Source organism: Alternaria triticimaculans, assembly GCF_023758025.1.
Source record: "Alternaria triticimaculans strain BMP 0046 chromosome Unknown scaffold_5, whole genome shotgun sequence".
Lineage (NCBI taxonomy): Eukaryota > Fungi > Ascomycota > Dothideomycetes > Pleosporales > Pleosporaceae > Alternaria > Alternaria triticimaculans.
In genome coordinates this window covers 1,274,380-1,294,339 of record NW_026055962.1, presented here as the reverse complement: position 1 = coordinate 1,294,339, position 19,960 = coordinate 1,274,380, and the positions used below count along the sequence as shown (strand labels likewise).

Sequence of the window (19,960 nt, the reverse complement as noted above, 5' to 3'; positions counted from 1 at the left end):
TTGTGATTTGCTTTTGGGAGAGAAGGACGCTGTTAGTCGGGTCTTTATATGTATGTCGAGTTCCCGTTCCTTTTATGTTGCGCCCGCCGTCGTGTATCCTCGGACGGTAAGCGCGGAGTTCCGAAGCTGCAGCTGCATGAATATCCTGACTGCATACCGAACCTTAACTTCTTCCCGAACGATTAATGCGAGTTGCTGCTTGGCTCCCGAGATGTGCAGCTCGGCTAGGAACGAGGTCTGGAGGTGCATGCCACCAGGGAGGTCAATGTAGGTTGCGAGACGACGCACTGCACGCACAACCATCCATCCCAGGCAGAGTCTATGTAATTCAAATATTTAATTCGTTTCAAAGAAACTAAGTAGACAGATGTGCTCGTCTCGATCGACAAGGCCCTATTCTTACAACGCGGAATTTTACATCGCGCTTCCTCCCCAATAGTCTCAATCCTCTGTTATCCCGTTCCCATTCTCCCAGCTTGACAACACGCTCCAATCTCAGGTATACCGCCATAAATAAAAGCAAGCAAGCACCGTACTCCTGTCATCCTGATGCCGATGCCACCGCCATGGTAAACGCCAATACCCCAGGCGTTCAAGAAACAATATGAGCGTCTAACCATGACGCGAGCGAGTCCAACCATTTGTATCCAGGGTCTGCCCTGTCCAAGTCGTCGGATGCCTAATGCGTCGGTTGCCGAGGTAAATGTAGGAAGATTGTACACTTTTCAATCTCGACATCCTCTTTCTTTGCAGTGCCACTCTCAGACTGAACCTTGCGCTCCTTCTCCGCGACAATCTCAACCTCGATACGATTGACGCCGGCTACGAGTTTCGCTTCGAACAGTGGCTCGCCCTTCTTCTTGCCACCCTCGTAGCTGGGACTTGGGCTTGTGCCGTTGATGCCTGCTGTGACAGGAACGCGATTTGCTTCGAGTGTCTTGTTGCCATTCACGGTGACGAAGAGGCGGTACATCCGGCTTGTAAGCGCGATAGGGACCTTGGGTACAACTTGAATGTAAGAGTTGGACGGTGCGACCACCATCGTGGCACTGTACATGGTCTTTTGTTTGTTCGCCAGGATGCTCGTTGACCATGGCTTCGACGGGTTAAGTGCTGGGTGGGTGTTGAGTGTGATTTTGGGTATTAGTGCTTCGTCGACGCCTGCGTTTGTTAATGGAGGATCTTTTGAATCAGGATTGCTACACTTACTCTTGAGTGGCACCTTTCTGAAACTGTCTACGCGGGCTACTGGTGGAGGCGCGTAGTAAGTTGGCGTTTGGAATGAGGGAACGTGATTTCCATTCTGCAGCCCAATACCGTTCGGATGTGGGCTGCCGCTTGCCTGGCGAGACACACTCTGTGGAGGGGCCATGCTTGGATGTGGAGTCTGCGCTGGGACGCTGAGTCGGGCAGCCTGGCTATCCGGTGCGGTGCTGGCCGGCCTGATGGCACTCAGGGCAGGGGATTGGACGTCTTGCTTGACACCGTTGACGGCGGGCGGGGATCCAGCGGTTTTGTTCAGGGCGGCAGAGAGTGGTGCAATCGACGAAGCACCACCTCTCGGTCCAGTAAACGGATTGGCAGGCGCTGTTGGCGTCGCGGCTTTCCCGGGTGGGGCTTGAGATAATCGGTTGCCCACGCTATCGAGAACATGTCGTTGTTGTCGCTGAAGGGCGTCGTTGTCAACAATGACGCCGGGCGTCGCAGAATCGCGAGCACTTGGAGTGTTACGTTCTGATCCCGGGCTCGGCTTCAGCTTCAGCTTCAGCTGCTGTTTTGGAGCCGCTGCGGCGCTGGACATGTTAAGCTTCAGTTTCGGTTGCGTTGGCTCGCTGACTTTGGATCTGGCTTCTTCGAGTTTCTTGTTGAAGATTTCCTACGCCGGTCAGTACTCAGGTATGAGAGCATGCAGACGGTATACATACTTCAAGCTCGAGCGAGAGGTTGTAGATGTCGCTACCATCTTCGTTGTAGATACGGGCATTCTTCCAAATCAGACTGAAGGCTTCTTCGAAAGCGTCCCAGCTCTTGAACAATGTATGGCCTGTCGGAGCCTCGCGTCCCACTACTCCGCGAACCTTCTTCTGTATGGCGGCCAGCGACATGGGGTCTTTGATCAGCTGGTAGTAGTCCTTCAAGCTGCGCGACGGGAGGTTCTGGAAGGGCAGGAATATCTGCAGTCCTTGGCTGAAGGGCGTTAGCTGGCTGGTATTAGAGCACGGAGCATGCGACTTACTCCTCATAATCAAGAATCTCCCTCACGATCTGCTCCTGTGCCTGCTGGAATGTCTTTCCTGCATAATCAGCACTATCGTCGTCCTCTTCCAGCGCAGCAGACGCCGACTGTCGCAACTTTGACGGTGCCGGTGTAGCCGACGCCGCGATGGCGGCCGCGCGTCGAGGGCGGTCGGCTGTATCTTGCGTGGCAGGTGTATGTGCGTGGGCAGTTCTTGGGGTCGAGGTAACGCGGGGGGAAGGTTTCGACGGGGTGGAGTTGTCTTCGCCTGGGATCGGGGTGGCTGTTGCGACATAGTTGCCGTCACGGTAGGCGGGATTGTGCTTGACCATCCAATTGGAGGCGGTCTTGCGTAGACGCTCGGCATCTTGGTATATGACGGAGTTCTTGTCGTTGAAGGCCTTTGCGTTGTTGACCAGTCGTTTGCAGTCGCTCTCGACTTGAGCTAGGGACGCGTACTCGCCGTTGTTGAGTTTGTTCTCGATGGTATCAATAGCAATGGGCAGTTTCGTGAATTCGTAGTAATCGGGCACTTCGGCCTGCATGCAATTGTCAGTGGACCTGGTGCAGTGCGGGAGCGCAATGGGGACATACCTTGTCGGGAAGAGTGAGGAAGTGGACGGCGATGGGGCGTCCGCTGTAAGTTGTCAGTGGGGGTTCATACGTTCGCACACCGGGGAGTATGGGAGCTGCCAGTGCGACAGGCGTAAGGAGGGCGTCACGTACGTCTTGTCCTTGGCCTGCTTCAAGCTGTCGAGGAACTTCAAGCCTGCCGTCGTGGTCGACTCGACCGTCTCTGACCTGGAATTGGGCGTCTCGGCCTGCACGGAAGCGGTCTCCTGTCAGCATTGTTCTCATTGTTGTCTGATCCAATTCCCGCCATGGCTGAGTGCATCGCCGGCGCGCGCGTGGTGTTGAGGAGTGATGAGGGGCCGACGGGGTGATGGCCTGGTCGTCGAACCCCCCAGGTGTCGCGCTGGTGGACTAAGGAGCATCCCGCAACGCGCCCATCACGCCTCGTCCATCTCCAGGACACGCCCGACGATGCATCGCCCACCACCACAGCCTGCACATACCGTCCCTTTTTGTCGCTTCGCAGGGCGCCCGTCGTGGTCGCCCGCTGCAGCACTCGCGGCTTTGCGCTTGGCCGCGCTCTCCATTTCCGGTTGATTCGTGATCGCGTAGTCGGACTGAGTGGTTTGCCGAGCGTCTCGAGGCGTGTAGGGATCGTGGCGGCGGTGCAGTGAAATGCGCGTTCCGTCGTCAACCCGGTGGACGCGCCGCAGTGTTCAATCTAGGCTTCCCAGTTTTGCCAAGCACCCGCGCACGGTCCGCTTGCATCACCAGATGCGTCCTCCACCACACCATGGCTACGGCAAATAGTAAACACCGGAACTTGCAGCATCACGCTTCAAACAATGTCATTCAGCCAATCAAGTGTTTCTAGGTAGTGGGGCCTGGTCGCTATCTTCCAGGGGTATACTTGGGAAACGAGACCTCCGCTAATACTGCAGCAAACTCAACATGTTTGTAGGATCACGCCAGAAACAAGGAAAGTCGTCCAGAACTTCTCTCTCACTTCTGCACCGGCTCCGACGCCTTCTTCTCGAACTCTGCTCGCGCCTCCGCTTCCTTCATCTCGCGCACCTTGGCTAGCACAACTTCCCGGAAGATGGCGCCCTTTGCGATTCTGCTTAGGCGTCCAGGTCCCTTGCCTGTGTCTGCGTTCTCCTTGGTTGCCAAACTCTTGTCCTCGGAATGCGATGCAATGGCTTCGCCGGCTGCCTCGCGGGCGTTGGCGGGCACGTCTGCCTCGCCTGGCACATCCTCTTCCTCGTCCTCTTGCATCTTGAGCGCTTCGATGCGATTGGCAAGCTTGACGAGCTCGATGCCGCGCTTGAGACGGGCCTTTGCCGCGTACGCCTTGATCTCTGGCACCAAGTTGTGGTCGGTAGCAGTGCTTCCGCTGAGCCAAACGTGTTTGAGAGCAGCCTAGTATTGTTAGTGCATTCCAACAGACCCTGACTGCTTCATCGTACTTCACTGGTTGGGCGCTTGTCTGGGTTGGGCTCTAGCAGCTTCTTGATGAACTCCTTGGCCTCCGGGCTCACTTCCTTCCAGTAGCGCTCGTGGAAGATGACGCGACCGTTCTTGCATTCCTCAATCAGGTCCGCAAGGTTCTCTGACCGAAACGGCGAGTATCCGCACAGCAGTGTGTATGTGATGACGCCCATGGACCACATGTCAACGGGCTTTCCGTGACCCTTCTTGAGCATGACCTCAGGAGCAGCGTATCCGAATGAGCCAGCCATGGTGGTCAGGACTTCGCTCTTCGAGTCAAGCATCTTGGCGATACCGAAGTCCGCAAGTACGAGGGAGGAGTTCGCGTCGCGTGTGAGGTACAGCAGGTTCTCTGGCTTGAGATCTGTTCAGTAATTAGCTGCTGTGGTCGCATTCGAGGCGGAGAATATACCTCTGTGAACGACATTGTTCTTGTGGAGATAGTTAACTGCGTCGAGTACTTGTCGGATTGTCTCAGCGGCGTCCTTTTCTGTGAACTTGCCCTTTTCGCAAATGCGATCGAAGAGCTCTCCACCCGTCGCCAATTGGGTTACGATGTAGTACTTGTCCTGGCAGGTGTCAGCTCCACAGTCCCACAGAAGGGACCCGTATCGCGCATACCCTTGACTCGAACCAATCGTGGAACTTGACAATGTGAGGGTGCTTCATGCGCTGCAGCATCTCCAACTCATCGTACACCATCTGCTCGTTGCCGCGCACATTCTTCTTCAAGATGATCTTGACAGCGACCTTGCCCTCGGGGCAGTCAGCTTCTCTGACGATACCGTAGGTTCCGGCGCCGAGTGTCTTTCCGAAGCGGTATCGTGATCTGTGAATGGCATGTTCAGTACACGTCGGGGCGCAGGGCAGCAGGGTACAGACTTGCGATCATAGCTGTCGGGCTGGCCGTGCAGCTTGTTGAGCATGTTTGTCACTAGACCAGCAGTCAGTCCTGGATATGGCAATGCGCACGGCAGGGAGGGAAGTACAACTCATGATGGGCGAGCTGGTAAGCAGTTATACGACTGCCGCGAGCGTCGTCTCAGGCTGAGGGTGAGATTTGGGGTGCCTATCAGGCGCGTTCAGCTGGTGGTGGGGTGGGTGAGGGGTAAGAAACAACAGTTAGGTAGCAATGCTGTCTTAGGAGCAAAAGGCAAGGCTGCAAAGGAAAGTCGTGAAAAGGAGGCACGGAATTGGACCGGGTCAGCAACAAAGGTCGAGCGTCTTGGAAGGCTTGCTGGAGTAGCACCTAGCCTGGCTGTGGGGCAGGCGCATTCGATGTTCGTGTCCGCCTCGCGGCCTCCAGGGTTTGAGCCTTTGAGGCGCAGCGCCAGCGGATGGCTCAAAACCTAGCAGCCGCCCTCAACGCTTTCTCCATGCCATATTTGTCAGGCTCAATTGAACACAGGTCGATGCTACCACGTACTATCAGATGAGTGGGCGGACATTGCATACACGTTCGGTTGCAGTATACACGCGTCGGGCAGGCTCCAGGGTCTGTCATCTTGACTCGCGAAGCATAGACATCTCTCTGCTCGCAGCTTCTTAATCATATCCTTAAGAGCCGAACAGTTAATCTCTCTTCTGGTACGAAAGAGGCCGTACTTTTCGTATATTCCCTAATGGTCTTCTCTAGTATGCCGACACCAACGGCCGCTAGACAATGCACAGTTGCATTCGCAGTATGACTCTACTATAGCTTGGAGACGCGACCATTTCAATGCTCTCAGAATGCACGCGCCACAGCAGGTAGGGCCCAGTTCATGCCAAGAAGGAACCGCTCGTTTGGTCCCGCAGTCGCAACGCGCGCAGGTTTGCATGTGGAATTCCTACGTCATGCCCTCCCGTCTACATAATCTGGGCCTTGATCGACAAACACCCACCATACCACGCACATCACTTCTTTATTCTGCCAAATCTCCTCTGCAGCAGCACTACACACCAGTTCCCATACAAATTCTCTCACACAAACGAGCAACCGCACAATCTCCACTATGGCTATCGGCATCTTCACCATCCTCGCTGGCCTGATCGTCTTGGCCGCCGGCTACTTTTACTTCTTCGGTATCTCCCCGGAGATGAAGCGCAAGATGGAGAAGCAAGCCCTCCAGACCATGGGCGAGAACAAGATGTCCTACATGGCCAAGGGTGAGTCTTTCCATACTCACAAACACCACCCAGCAAACACTGACATCTCCCAGACCAGATCAACAAGATCCCCACCTCCGACCAAGAAGACGTCAAGAACCTCAAGCAGGGCATCAGCAACCTCGCGGGTGGCGCCATGCAGAACCCCATTGGAGAGCAAGCTGGTGAAAGCGCTGATAGACTCACATCTCCGCTCACCGGTCGCTAATGCCTCTTCTTTTGTACAGTCCGAGCGGCGACCCAAGTCTGGGATCAGACCAAGGACGTATCGAAGAAGATCTCGGATCGGTTCCACTAGGAGGTGGTGAAGGCGTGTCTGAGGGCATTGCTCGAATACCTTCGGGGATGGGTTATCGCATCCAAGGAGACGATTCAGAGGGACGTCCGGAAGAAAATGGAGTAGCGACACGATAGCGGAGGAGGAATGTTGGGCATACCCCTCGGTAGGCGTTTAGTGGTTCCTTTGTGGCTCCTCTTACGGTAGCCTTTTCCTTGTATACCGTCCCGGCGGGTTTGGGCCGTACTCTCACGACCGTCATGACTCTCATAACGGCCTCCCATATCCCTAATGAAATCTTTCTCCGTCGTCTTGATAGACTTGTTCTAAGCCCCTCATCATCCAAGTTGTACCCCACCACTCCACACAAGCCACGCGACACCCTCCCAGCCCAGAACGATCCCCCAGAATACAGCCTGGAATCTCACCTTCCTCGTCTTATGCTGGAAATAGTGCATGCCTGCCAATGCTCCCGGCCACCCTCCCACCATCGCCAGTGTATGCAACGTCACTTCTTTGACCCTCCACTCCAGATTCCGCGCTTGCATCTTATCGTAGCCATAGAAGAGAAACGTCACCCCGCTTATCAAGCCAGCGTAGATGAGCGAGTATACGGGTAGCGCCGCGATGGTGTAGAGGCGGATGAGCGTGACGGTGGGTAGGATGAGCGATGCGGTACCGCAGATGGTTGCGATGGTCAAGGGACGGTGGCGGGGACGCGCGCGTGGTGGCATTTTCACGATAAATTGTGGTGGCGTGAGAGAACCTGGGGGCTCGGGCGCATCGTGAGCGGGGAAGGAGCAGTATTGGCGAAGTGCTGGTGAGTGATGGGCGAACGCGAGCGAAGCTTTGCCGATGCTGCTCTGTCGATCTCCCGGGCCGTTGGCGGTTTGGTGCTTGGACGGAAGAGGTATAGTGTTACCGGAGGGCTAGCGTGAGGTGGTCAATTCGGCTGCGGCTCTTTACCATCAGCCTCCAAGGTTTGCCGTTGGCATACACGGCCTCACATGCATGGTGGTGCATTGCGCAATCCAGGAGTGGACATGGATTTAGCTATCGTTGCTGTGGACAGTGTCACCACCCCCGAGGTACTACATGTGATCTAGAGAAGCCGCTCTACCCTACTTCACCCCTCCATCAACGCGAGATGAACCACCAGAAGGCTTTTCGCATTTCTCTGGTGGATGAGATGACGTAACCGCGCTCAAAGTGCGAACTCTACCTGAGCTTTGTTGTCGTACGGCCCGTATTTCCGACCGTCATACGTATGCAACCAATATCGCTTGGAACCCTCTGACGATGAACCTGTCTTACCCGGGACTTCCACCACATACATCTTATCAGTATTCCACAAGGCATTGATCTTCTCGGCAACTTCCCAATTGCTGCTCAGAAATTCCGCATATTCCTCATCCTCGTCCTCGTCCACAGACGGCCAATCAGTGTCCGCGTCAAGGAGATCTCCGGATGATGGAGCGTCAGTGCCTTCGTTTACTGGCATTGACTCAAACGGTCCATCTCTCAGCGCGGCAGTTCGCTTGGCATCTTCTTCGGAGTTCGCTTTTCTTGCCAGTTCTCCCATCTCATTTGTCGGATAGTGAGTGAACTGCCTTTTCAAGTTCTCGATACTTTCCAAAACGTGTCTGTAGTGGTTGTTTTGGTCTGACTCATCGAACCAGGTCGCCTTCTCGAGCTTTTCGGCAAACGCCAAAAGACTGTCCGCATCAAGGAATTCTCGGTGCTGTCATCCGGTCAGCACGTCTCTTTCAGCACTGGGATAAACGCAATCCTTGCTGCGAACTTACCAACTTGAATCCCTGTTCATCTTTACCGTAAGCGTCTTTGCCATAGGAGTTGTGTGCCTGGGTTGAGTAAGTAAGGTTCCCAGAAATGTGTTCTGGTAGAAGTAGGATTTGGAACTTACTGCACTCAACGGCGTAGCAAGTTTCCTGAGCATATCATCATATCCGAGGTATACCGCTGCTTCTTTATCGAGTTCGCATCTTTCCAAGCAGAACGTCGCGATATTCCACTCAGCCTCGGTTTCGTGGGAGAGAGGGCTAACGCATTTCTTCGCACACTACGTGTCGTCAGACTTCATATACTGCTGAGATCTACTCTCAAATCATACATCGGTAGCGGCTTTGCTTTTGGATACGGGGCCACTGGGTTGGGCCTTCGGAGCTTCGATGTTGGAAGCTTGCTGTGAGTCGTGTGCCTGTGCAGTGACTGCAATAGCAGTGCACAAGACAACACCCAGGATATTAGTGGGGAGCTTCATGTTGAGAGAGATGATTTCTGAAAGTTCGCGGCTGGTTGGCTATTTAAATAGATCTGGGCCCTTCTCAAGGGCCTGTGTGAGATCGCTTCAGTGCGGAGAGCGTTGAGGGGGTGTAGTCCCTGAACCCTTGAGTGATGACTTGATCCATTGAACTCCATACCTTGTCCAATGAGCCATCGTCAAAACGCTCAACATCCTGAAGACGCGCGTCTCCAATCCGCGATTAGACGATGGCCATGTGCCAGAGAAGAAAACTGTATGGAGAAGAGTGAGTGTTCTGGGCTTAGACACCCATGTGGCTTGTTGTGCGCTCGTCATCGAACTTGCACTTTAGTGGGTGAATGAATTCGATTCTTAGAGCTGCTGAACGCCTCGTTAGAAGGCCACAATATGCATGCGCCCCAGTACACCAAAACGTTCCATCGCAACGCAAACCACACCCCCCTCAACAACCCATCCGCTCCAGATGCTCCGGAAGATCCATAACATCACGCGGATGATCCCTCATAAACTCATCCGCCACACGCTCACAGTCCTTCGCCTGCAACACAAACATCGCCCGCCACGTCTCCGTAGGCTGTTCAGCATACTACACCCTCGTCAGCACACCCAAGTCCACAACCAACACCCACAGAATTGCTCAGACGTTTATCCTAGTCCCACTCACGTTCGGATCCTCCTTGCAAGCCTTCAAGCAGCGCATGTAATTCCAATCTCCCTCTCCGCCCCGGCGGGCCTTGTACTTGAGCGTGTCCATGCAGTAGTTGTAGCACTAGGTTTTGTTAGGCGATTTTTTCATGCAGGGGAGGAGTTAGTCTTGACTTATTACCTGTTTGAGGGGTGTTATGGGTTCGAGATCTGCGAGAGGGATTGTGTCGGGGTTTTGACGCAGTTGGGATTCGGATAGGTGGACGGAGGCGGCGGCGGCGGCGGCGGCGCATAGGGCTAGGCGGAGGATGGTGATGCTGAGCTTCATGGTGGCGTAGATGGTATTGTGAATATATGAGCTCAGGAGTCTCAAGTTGGGTGTTGGGAGTATTTAAAGCAACTGCATGAGGTCTGTGGAATGGTTTTGCGATTTGCGAACCCATGGTTGATAGTTCGGTACTACCAGAATCACACACATTCAATACCTTTTCCACGTATTGCTGCAATCTGACCACTATTTTTGGGGCACGAGAAGGTAAAACTAAGCGGATACATTGCTGCCATATGCGAAGCTCGTCATGGCAACGCTCTAACAAAGCTGCAACCTCCCTTCATCCTCACGCATGACCGGCACGCCCGACACCCTTCGAAGCCCTCATGGCCTACTAACAGGACCTTGATAAAATTTCCTCAGCACCTTCTCCTCCTCATCCATAATCCTCCTCTGGATCTTATTCCTCAAAATCTCAATCTGACGGTCATACTCCCACCGCGGTGTATCCGCACCCCTCATACCAATGAACCTCGCAAACATCCTCATCTTGATCTTTAACCGTTCCAGCTCACCTAGTTTACAGTTTTCGGGCAAGGTATCGCTGGCGTCTAAGAAGGGTTGTTGCCAGTTCATTGTCTGTGGGTACTGGTTTGTGAGATCTGTTGAATGTGTTTGGGAATAGTAGACGGCTAGCGCGTCGAGTTGCGCTTCGGTGAGGAGGAAAAGATCGAGCATTGTAGAGGGGAACTCGGGTGCTGGTATCCCTGTCTCCACGTGCACTATGGGGGCGATGGTGAGGCGCATTTCGGCAATTTTATTTGCGAGGGCTGGGTTGCGATTCCATGGTGACATCTTTCTTGCTATTCGCCTTTGCACAATGCTCGATGTAGGACTTATTGCTTTGTTGATTCCGTTTGTATCGCTCATGCGTCGGTTAGGCATATGTTCGTTTGGTAAAGAGATTGTGGTCGGGCAAGGGCTTGCTGAATGGAGGAAGTTTGCTGCGGGAGGACGTGTGCGACGATATTTGGTATGAACCAGCCGGGAGTGTGTAGCATGCAGGGTTGAGGGGTCGCCGTAGTATATAAAGGCGACACAAACGGGCGTGGCGGCTGTCAGAAGAATGGGTCTTGTTCGAGCTTTGCTCTTTGTTAAGACACCGCCGCTCAAGACTTGCTCTTCTGACTCCCAGTATCTCGTGAAGAGTTGATCTTTGTCTTCTTCTGTCACGTGTCCATTGTTTCGTGGATGATGGAAGGTTACTGCCACACAATGTTGCGCATTCATGGCAGTGATGGTAGTGCTTGATGAAGGCGGGGGGCTGATCACCCTTGTTGAGGATGCGGTGGCGTGTTGGCTGACACTGTGATGCGTTGGCAAATCTTTCATGATCTGAACGCCGCTGTACAGCTCCGTTTCAGACACAACCAGCGGTGAATTGTCAACCTCTTCGTTTTCGAAAACTGTGGTGGGGTTAGATAATGAGAATGAAGGTCATGGATGCGTCAGGTACCTGAAGGCAGATAGCGTTAATGGAAGGAGGCCTCAAGCATCGAGAATGGCTTGGAGAGACACATCGTTCTCGGCGCCACCAACTGGCTCGGTATTTTTCCAGAACTTGCTCAAGTGCCTTGCACCACTGTGAAGGTGTTAGTACGTACTTGGGATTTTGAGACATCGTCTTACCTGTCGCATAATATGGTGACGATGCGGTGTCCTGGACCGAGTGTCTTTGCAAGTTTCGTGGCAGCGACGCCTTCAATAAGTCAGTGCCGCCTGCTGTTGAACGCTTCACAACTTACAGTTCACAGCACTAGAGCTTCCAGCAAAGATGCCATCGTGCTCGACCAACCAGCGCGCCATGGAAATTGCTTGGTCGTCGTTAACCCTGATGGCATCGTCGATCAGCTCCCTACCAACGTCGAAGTTGTGAGTCACTCTGTTGATGCCGATCCCTTCAACGATTGTGTCCACTTGGTGTCGCCGCCGCGTTCCTTCTCTTTCCTTGGGGTCGAACATAACACCGTACTTGACGCGGTTGAACAAGCCGCTGCCAGGGGGATCCGCAAGGACGACCCTGATGTCGGGTAATTTGGACTTCAGGAATAACGCTACTCCAGAGATAGTTCCTCCAGTGCCAGCGCCGCTAACGAAAGCATCTACACGACGCCCAGTTTGCTCATAGATCTCAGGTCCCGTGCCAGTGAAGTGTGCGCGCCAGTTGGCTTCCGTTTCGAATTGATCGGCGAAGAGTCCTCTCCCAGGCTTTTCGGAACTTGCGGTGTGCTCTTCTGCTCGCGATCGTGCGAGGTTGACAAATTGTTTCTGGTCCACGATAGGCGCCGGGCGCACTCTTTCTACTTCAGCACCAAGCTTCAGGAGGAGATCTGACTTCTCGATTGCGATGTCGTTTGGCATGCAGCTTCGCTTGTCAGCCAACACACCTCTGAGTCAGATGACGACTTACATGTGTGCTTTGTAACCTCTTGCTCTGCAAATAGCGGCTAATGATATACCAGTGCTCCCCACAGTGCCTTCGTATATGGTGTCACCAGAGTGTGGGATCAAAAGACCCTTCTCTTCAGCCTGTTATGAGAATCAGCAAACATACATGATGTAAACGGGTGGCGGAGTAGAGTCTTCTCGTACCATCTCGATGATGCTTAGAGCGACTCTGTCTTTTGGACTGTTGCCGGCTCCGTTGAGGAACTGTTATTCACGTTAGCGACATTCCAGGGCAAATAAATCCATGCAAGTATTCCTACCTCAGCTTTTGCAAGTATGTCACATCCTGTAAACTCCGAAAGTGACTTGATTTTGATGAGGGGCGTGTCGCCTATGCATCCTTCGATGCCTTCCTTGATGTTGAAGGCGCCGTGCCCACCACCAAATTCCAGTAAACTCTTCTTCAACGTTTCCAAGTCATTAATTTTTGCGAGTTGCGATAGCCATTTTTGCTGCTGCGCCAGAAGTTGATCTGCATTATCTATTCCTTCTATCGACCTCTTTTTGTTGTATGCAGTCGTCAGAGCAATCCCTAGTAGGAAAGCGCCTAAGAGGTAATATTTGGAGCGATCCACCATTTTTCAAAAGTTGGGGAGTTGTGGCGTGCAGTTTGCAGAGTTGACGCGATCGGAGCTGGTGGTATCCCCGTCTTGGCGCGGGTGCCCGCAAAGCTCACCACGTGCATTCGCGCGGAAGACCACAGCCACCACTGCTGTCGCGACGCATTCGTGACAATTGTCCCTGGCGCCAATGGACTCGCCGCTCGCCACGCAACTCTTCCGCCAGCTATTCTCACACCGAGCGTCGCAATGCCTTGCCCGCGGAGCTCGGCCAGCGCTCGCAGGCGCCCGCATACCGCACCACCAAAGACGAGGCAAGGCCACACGGTTGGGTGAGGGAGAAACGAAGCGCGAGAGCAGGTGGACACCGAGGAAGAATGCATTCCCTCACGAGAGGACGGAAGAGTTCGAGAGATACCCCATGGTCACAGCGGACATGCTGCGGAGTAGGAGAGAAAGACCGCGCAGAGTCAAGATGTTGTTGCGCGACTTTATAGAAGGTTGGGACTCTGACATGTGGTGTAGTAATATACTAATGGATTCAAAGACAGCTTATACAACCCCAATTACGGCTACTTCTCCAAGCAAGTCGTCATCTTCTCTCCGGGCGATCCATTCGACTTCAACTCCATGGGCTCCGAGCACGAATTCTTCCAGCAGCTGCGGCACCGCTATACCGCCTTCGAAGACGATCTCGATTACCAAGAACCGAACGACCTACGCCAGCTCTGGCATACGCCGACCGAACTCTTCTCGCCCTACTATGGAGAAGCAATCGCACGTTACCTAGTAGAGGACTACAAGTACAATTTCTACCCATACCATGACCTGAACATATACGAAATGGGCGCGGGTAACGGTACAATGATGTTGAACATTCTCGACTTCATACGGGATGTGCACCCAGACGTGTACGAGCGCACCAAGTTCAAGATCATCGAGATCTCCAGTCAACTGGCCGACCTACAACAGAAGGGTCTAGGACACTCAGCATATGCGCGAGGTCACTCTGACAAGGTGGAAATCATCAACCGGAGTGTCTTTGACTGGAACATCTACGTCTCCTCTCCCTGCTACTTCCTCGCATTGGAAGTCTTCGACAACTTCGCACACGATGCCCTAAAGTACGACTTCGAAACGGGCCTCCCATATCAATCCCACGTCGTCATAGATCCTCGTGGAGAGCTCTTCGAATACTACTCGCGCACCATAGACCCCCTCGTTACCCAATTCCTCGAGCGCAGGCACGCTGCCTGTACCACATACCCACACCCGCTGCAAGGCTCGCGGCTCATGAACAATTTGAAGAGCTTGGTACCGTTCCGCTCTAATATGAGCATGCCGGAGTACATCCCAACGCGGCTGATGCAGTTCTTCTACATGCTGTACGAGAAGTTTCCAAACCACAAGTTGATTAGCAGCGACTTCCATAAGCTGGGCGATGCGGTCGAAGGTATCAATGCGCCTGTTGTGCAAACGAGGTATAAGAGGCAGATGATTCCTGTCTCGACACCTCTTGTAAGTTTGGTCTGTTGTGTTGTGAGACAACTACTAACACATTCCAGGTACACCAAGGCTACTTTGACATACTCTTCCCCACAGACTTCGAGGTCATGGAACCCATGTACACGTCGATAACCGGACGCTTCGCACGAACATACCTACACGAAGATTTCATGGCCGGCAGAGCAGACATTGCGGAGACAACAACGAAGAATGGTGACAACCCCTTGCTGAGCTGGTACAAGAACGCCAGTGTCATGATTACGGTATAGATCAAAGCCATACGATCCTATCACGGTCATCCTGTAGGAGAACAATATGAAGATGCCAACATGCATTGGCAGCTACTCAGGCTCCTGTCCCTTCCATGTCTCCTTGACAGCACTTACATCCATCTCACATACCTCAGCATGTCTCAGTATCGCATGCGCCTTCTTCACGACTGGCGCATCGATCATCTTGCCATCCAATGTCCAGGCCCCTCGTCCAGCTTTGCTTGCCTTCTCATCCGCTATGACTATCCTGGTCGCCCACTCGAGCTCCTTCTCCCCAGGGCTGAAGGCTTTATGACACACGGCGACTTGACTTGGGTGTATGCATTGCTTGCCGTTGAAGCCGAGCCCTTTGCCATTCAAACACTCTTCCTCTAGCGTCTTGAGCCCCTGCTCGCCCTTGTAGCTCGTACATACCAAGTCAATAGTACTAGGAAGTCTAGCAGCCCTCGCCGCCGTCGCAATCGCACTCCTTGCATACAAAAACTCCATGAGCGAGGGTGTACGTGTGAGACTCATATCCTTAGCAAAGTCCTCTGCTGCGAAGACAAGCCCCGAGATATACGGCGAAGCAGCGCAAATCTCACTCAGATTCTGAATCGCCTTTGCGCTTTCTATCAGCGCTATTATGCGCACAGGCTCCCTCGTCCCTTGTGTCCCTGCACTAGGATGGCGGTCGGGCGAGAGATGCCGTATCACATCCGTGACGAAATGCAGGTCTGCAGCGCTTTCGCACTTGGGCAGCATGATGGCATCGAGGTGCTCGCCTTTGAGCACTTCGGTCAGGTCATCCAGCGCAAGGCCTGTGTCTACGCTGTTTATCCTTACGCACATCTCTTTTATCCCGGCGGGTCGTGGCTTGTTGAGGATAGAGCGCAGGTTGGAGCGCGCTTCGGGCTTCATGTGCGGGGCGACGCTGTCTTCGAGGTCGTAGGTTACGTTGTCGGCGGTCATGGCGAAGGACTTTTCGAGCATGCGCTTGGAGGAGGACGGCACTGTGAGGAGTGTCAGTTTGGTACTGGTGGAACTGCTTGTATGGTATGTGAAGGTGAATGGAGTGGTGATGGTATACCGTACATGCACGCCCTCCTTATAATTGGCGCCGCCATTTTGCTTCAGAACTGATTGAATTACCTCCTCCGAGATACTTGCCTCGAGCACAAAACTGTATAAGCCTCAATGGCAGAAAGTCATATAGCCGTTACACACCTCGGACACTCTCGCTAGCCTATGACGTGCGGGGAAGTCGCAGCTCCACCAAAGCTCCCCCCAAACGCCGATCGCCGACGCGTCCCTGAGAAAGCCACGTGAAGCTGATCTTCACACGTCTCGGACTGTTTCCCCCAGCACCACGAACACCCCGACGGCACAAGAAACCATGGAGAACGCACAACAAGAGCCGGCGCCTGGTTCGCTGAGCTGGAGACTAAGCAGCCATCCCATCACGCTGCTTACCTTCCTCGCCTTTCGCATCTGTACGTTATCCCAACCTACAAGCTACAGGCACCACATGCATACATGCCCAGTATATCACCTTCACAGCTAACCCTCCCCCAGCCTCCCTACTAGTCTACCTCCTCGGCCTCCGCCTCCTCACCGCAAACTTCGTCATGATCTTCATCATCACCATCCTGCTCCTCGCAATGGACTTCTACTACCTTAAGAACATTGCTGGCCGTCGCCTCGTCGGCCTCCGCTGGTGGAATGAAGTCGACGCCAACACGGGAGACGGGCGCTGGGTGTTTGAGAGTCTGGATCCGGAAACGGGGCGCCAGATCAATGCGACGGACAAGCGCTTCTTTTGGCTCGCGCTCTATGCGCAGCCTGTGTTGTGGGTGTTGTTGGCGATTGTGGCGCTCGTCAGCTTGGAGTTTATTTGGTTGACGCTGGTTGGTATGTGGTGGCATTCTCTTTCGAGGTGATTAAAGAAGAGACATGTGCTAACGTTTTGGTCTCAGTTATCGCGCTTGTCCTTACGATTACGAATACCCTCGCCTTCTCCCGATGCGACAAGTTCAGCCAAGCGACGGGCTTCGCCTCAAACGCCATGTACGGTTCGGGTCTCGCGAGGAATCTGGCTGGCGGCATGATCTCGGGGCTGTTCAGGCGGTGATACACGGACGTTTGGTGTTTGCGCGAATTTCTCGTTTCTCTGCTCTGGCTGTTGACACGAAAGCAGAAGAGTCTTGTACGACTAGGCATATGGTCTATTACTTGGAGTCTACCCAGGGCGTCTATGATACCCTACATCGATCTATCAAATCGAATTGAATGTTCTACTGAGCTATAGTATGGGTTGTGCTGGCTCAATAGCCTCTCTCGCGGTTCACCTCGTTGATCAGTTTGCCGTTACTTCGGTCCCTCTTTATGTTCTCGATCAACAACTGGAACGCGCGGTCCGCGTATGCATCTGACGCTCCACTGCAGTGCGGTGTGATCAGCACATTTGGTGCATCCCACAGCGGATCATCCTTAGGTAGAGGTTCGGGATCAGTAACGTCAAGGGCCGCACCACTAATATGTTCCTTCTCCAGAGCAGTGATGAGAGCCTTCTGGTCGATGATTTGCCCCCGCGCGATGTTCGCGATGTAGGTGCCCTTTGGATTGGACTTGTGCAGGAGCTCAAATTCCTCGGTAGACAGGAGATGCGTCGTCGCTTTTCTAGTTCATGTGTTAGTGAAAACTGATCGAATCGTTACTCTTCACATGACGTGGGCAAGTTACTTACGTTAACGGCACAGCAACCACTAATAAGTCGATTTCCTGCTTCAAGAACTCGTGCACATCTTCTTTGCTAGTTCCGCTGTACCACGCGCTGGGAATGCTGCCATCAGGATCACCAGTACCAGGGACGATGTACCCGTTGTCGTGCTTGGACTCTGGGGTTTTGCGTGGTGAGGCTGTGTAGGCTATTACGTCCATGCCCATGGCCTTTGCTACGTGAGCGACTGCCATGGATTAGCATAGCTTTCATATGCATCAAGTATGCTAGCAGAACTTGTGTCTCTCCGTCTTTTCAAAGTTGATTAAACATACCTTGTCGACCAATGCTACCATACCCCAATATACCCACTCTCTTCCCCACCCGATCACTGACACTGAGTCCCACTTTCTGGTCCCAAACCTTGTTCTTCTGGTTGTCATAAAGCTTAGTGTAGCTATGACTGTGCACCAAATTCATCATGATGACCCATTCGGCAATCTGCGGGCCATGAACGCCATTAGCAGAGCACAGCGGGATCTTAGAGTCAGTGTAGATAGGGTGGCTGGAAACGTGGTTTGTGCCTGCAGAGAAGAATTGGATGAGCTTGGTGTTTGGAATGGACGATGCGGATTCCGGGAGCCAGGATAGCGTCGCGATATAGGTTGCGCGCTTGATGTCGCCTGGGATGATATTAGCCACGTTGTGTAACAGGTATAATCGCGGGAAGCATGGAAGCTCTGCAGCTGCAGATGGGTTGTGCTTGTTGGACGACTGGTAACGCGCGAACCCGTCATCTCGGTTTCGATCTCTTCTTCAAAACAACCAATACTCTGGAAGTGTGTGTGTGTCTACTGCCAACTGACCTTCAGGTGCGTCCATCTCCGACTTGCCACTATCCCACTTGACTTGGAAATACTTTACTTCCACATCGTCGAAAGCTTCTCTGAGGGTTTTCAAGCCACGCTCGCATAGCTCTTGAGGCCAGTGCAATGCGCATAGCACAAGCTCCTTCTCTTTCGGTGCATTTCGAGACGGTAAATCTGGACCACCTCCCATCGCGACCATGCTAGCTTGCAGACGAGTACCGGGTGTGCACTGTGGGTCTAAGGAAGAGCTGTACAGTGCGATATGCGAATTGATCGTGTTGGCGATGGCGAAAGTCGGAAGTCGTACCTCGTTGCTTGGTAATGACGATGGAAGTGGGGATGGGGTCGGTACGTATACCTAGGTACGCTACATGGTGGGGTATCGCCTTCCTTACCCTTCGCCCTGACCCTTGGAGTCATGACGTTGTTTAGATCCTTAAAGTCTAGAACACGCACGCGTTTTTGTGCCATATGTTGCGACTCCGTTAATTGACTTTGCGAATAACGCTTTCTGGATGAGTATTAGCAAGAGTTAGGTAGGCTCCAAGATATGTGCCTAGTGTTATGGGAGACATGGCTTATGTGAACAATGTGTTTGTGACATCAGCGCCTGTGTTGAAGACTCATCTTGTGCGACGTTGAATTTAAGCTGATTCTAAGAGTTTTAGCCACACTCTGCTATGCAATACTAGGTAATCTCGGTCTGGGATTCAGGATGTAGTGGAGTCGCCAGCCAGCAGTGGAAGCTGTCACACCACCACGCTAATTGCACCGACTGACATCCGCTCTTAAGAATCTATGCGCTATCGGATATTCATCACTGACCTGCGCAAGGGCTTCCTGGATTTAAGAGCGAACAGCGCAGTGGAAATGTGCAACATCGCGGGTCGATTTTATTGAGTTAGTGCACGTCAGCTGTCAAAGCATACACGACATATTCCAGTGCTCATAGTAGCATGGCCATGTCGAGACATGTATTGTTCCAAGCCTGCGATGTTAGAAAGCATATTTCGTGCGGATGCTATCGGCGTTAATTGTGTGTAGCAGGCTCGAGGGCGACTGGAATGAGCCTTCATTCAGTACGTGAACGTGGAGCTGCACGACTATCACGCCGAACTGTACGAAGGGAGAGCCTGATGCTGTAGGCGACGCGGATAATAACAAATCTTTCCGCCGCGGACCGGTCCACTTCTCTTATTCAGGCGCACATGGAAAACGGAGCATGGTCGCAGAGTCTGTCAGGAGCCCTGCGTACATCTATCGCGCGCAAGCTGAAACTGAGTCGACTTTCATGCCTCGTGTGGGGCCTCAACGTCCGACTTCGAAGCCGCTCGCACAACCCATGCCTTCGTCGACAACTCTTCTATCGGACCGTCCACAACGCACCACGTAAGGCTATAAGTGCCGAAATTATTATGTCTGACAAGTCAATACATCCCGCAGATACCGACTTCGCTATCGCGTCCAGCATTTTCCCCCAGGGCACATCAGCCCTCAATCTCGGTTGCTCTTACGGCCTGCTGAGCCGAGCCGTTGGATAAATCCTGCCTCGAGACGCGCGGGCCACGCAACACCCATGTCGCGTCAGGCCAACCGCTCTGCGGCCCAGATACCTGTTCCTGCAG

At 53.2% G+C, this 19,960-nt stretch overlaps 10 protein-coding genes across 10 annotated transcripts; 3 read left to right on the top strand and 7 right to left on the bottom strand.

Moving 5' to 3' along the window:
• Positions 1 to 679: 679 nt before the first annotated feature.
• On the bottom strand, positions 680 to 3,396 carry J4E78_004753 (uncharacterized protein; the record flags this gene model as incomplete). The annotated part of the gene is made up of 7 exons (XM_049365381.1): positions 680 to 1,161; positions 1,210 to 1,876; positions 1,926 to 2,187; positions 2,237 to 2,775; positions 2,831 to 2,873; positions 2,963 to 3,057; positions 3,313 to 3,396. 7 exons carry the CDS (start codon positions 3,394 to 3,396, stop codon positions 680 to 682), a joined length of 2,172 nt encoding a protein of 723 aa, XP_049223182.1.
• Positions 3,397 to 3,811: 415 nt separating this feature from the next.
• J4E78_004752 (uncharacterized protein) lies at positions 3,812 to 5,293 on the bottom strand (the record flags this gene model as incomplete). The annotated part of the gene is made up of 6 exons (XM_049365380.1): positions 3,812 to 4,228; positions 4,276 to 4,661; positions 4,710 to 4,866; positions 4,919 to 5,126; positions 5,180 to 5,231; positions 5,287 to 5,293. The coding sequence occupies 6 exons, from the start codon at positions 5,291 to 5,293 to the stop codon at positions 3,812 to 3,814; spliced, it is 1,227 nt and encodes a 408-aa protein (XP_049223181.1).
• A 998-nt stretch (positions 5,294 to 6,291) lies between these two features.
• On the top strand, positions 6,292 to 6,653 carry J4E78_004751 (uncharacterized protein; the record flags this gene model as incomplete). Its single annotated transcript, XM_049365379.1, has 2 exons — positions 6,292 to 6,445; positions 6,499 to 6,653. The coding sequence occupies 2 exons, from the start codon at positions 6,292 to 6,294 to the stop codon at positions 6,651 to 6,653; spliced, it is 309 nt and encodes a 102-aa protein (XP_049223180.1).
• Positions 6,654 to 7,926: 1,273 nt separating this feature from the next.
• J4E78_004750 (uncharacterized protein) lies at positions 7,927 to 8,791 on the bottom strand (the record flags this gene model as incomplete). Its single annotated transcript, XM_049365378.1, has 4 exons — positions 7,927 to 8,463; positions 8,528 to 8,584; positions 8,647 to 8,702; positions 8,788 to 8,791. 4 exons carry the CDS (start codon positions 8,789 to 8,791, stop codon positions 7,927 to 7,929), a joined length of 654 nt encoding a protein of 217 aa, XP_049223179.1.
• Positions 8,792 to 9,286: 495 nt separating this feature from the next.
• On the bottom strand, positions 9,287 to 10,660 carry J4E78_004749 (uncharacterized protein; the record flags this gene model as incomplete). Its single annotated transcript, XM_049365377.1, has 3 exons — positions 9,287 to 9,331; positions 9,671 to 9,775; positions 10,322 to 10,660. 3 exons carry the CDS (start codon positions 10,658 to 10,660, stop codon positions 9,287 to 9,289), a joined length of 489 nt encoding a protein of 162 aa, XP_049223178.1.
• Positions 10,661 to 11,470: 810 nt separating this feature from the next.
• Positions 11,471 to 13,008, bottom strand: J4E78_004748 (uncharacterized protein; the record flags this gene model as incomplete). Its single annotated transcript, XM_049365376.1, has 6 exons — positions 11,471 to 11,564; positions 11,612 to 11,681; positions 11,728 to 12,347; positions 12,393 to 12,511; positions 12,575 to 12,634; positions 12,691 to 13,008. 6 exons carry the CDS (start codon positions 13,006 to 13,008, stop codon positions 11,471 to 11,473), a joined length of 1,281 nt encoding a protein of 426 aa, XP_049223177.1.
• Positions 13,009 to 13,180: 172 nt separating this feature from the next.
• J4E78_004747 (uncharacterized protein) lies at positions 13,181 to 14,765 on the top strand (the record flags this gene model as incomplete). Its single annotated transcript, XM_049365375.1, has 3 exons — positions 13,181 to 13,490; positions 13,538 to 14,508; positions 14,556 to 14,765. The coding sequence occupies 3 exons, from the start codon at positions 13,181 to 13,183 to the stop codon at positions 14,763 to 14,765; spliced, it is 1,491 nt and encodes a 496-aa protein (XP_049223176.1).
• Positions 14,766 to 14,837: 72 nt separating this feature from the next.
• J4E78_004746 (uncharacterized protein) lies at positions 14,838 to 15,844 on the bottom strand (the record flags this gene model as incomplete). Its single annotated transcript, XM_049365374.1, has 2 exons — positions 14,838 to 15,760; positions 15,838 to 15,844. The coding sequence occupies 2 exons, from the start codon at positions 15,842 to 15,844 to the stop codon at positions 14,838 to 14,840; spliced, it is 930 nt and encodes a 309-aa protein (XP_049223175.1).
• Positions 15,845 to 16,143: 299 nt separating this feature from the next.
• TVP23 (Golgi apparatus membrane protein tvp23) lies at positions 16,144 to 16,878 on the top strand (the record flags this gene model as incomplete). Its single annotated transcript, XM_049365373.1, has 3 exons — positions 16,144 to 16,240; positions 16,323 to 16,658; positions 16,724 to 16,878. 3 exons carry the CDS (start codon positions 16,144 to 16,146, stop codon positions 16,876 to 16,878), a joined length of 588 nt encoding a protein of 195 aa, XP_049223174.1.
• A 193-nt stretch (positions 16,879 to 17,071) lies between these two features.
• On the bottom strand, positions 17,072 to 18,534 carry J4E78_004744 (uncharacterized protein; the record flags this gene model as incomplete). The annotated part of the gene is made up of 4 exons (XM_049365372.1): positions 17,072 to 17,426; positions 17,494 to 17,713; positions 17,802 to 18,149; positions 18,333 to 18,534. The coding sequence occupies 4 exons, from the start codon at positions 18,532 to 18,534 to the stop codon at positions 17,072 to 17,074; spliced, it is 1,125 nt and encodes a 374-aa protein (XP_049223173.1).
• Positions 18,535 to 19,960: the final 1,426 nt, after the last annotated feature.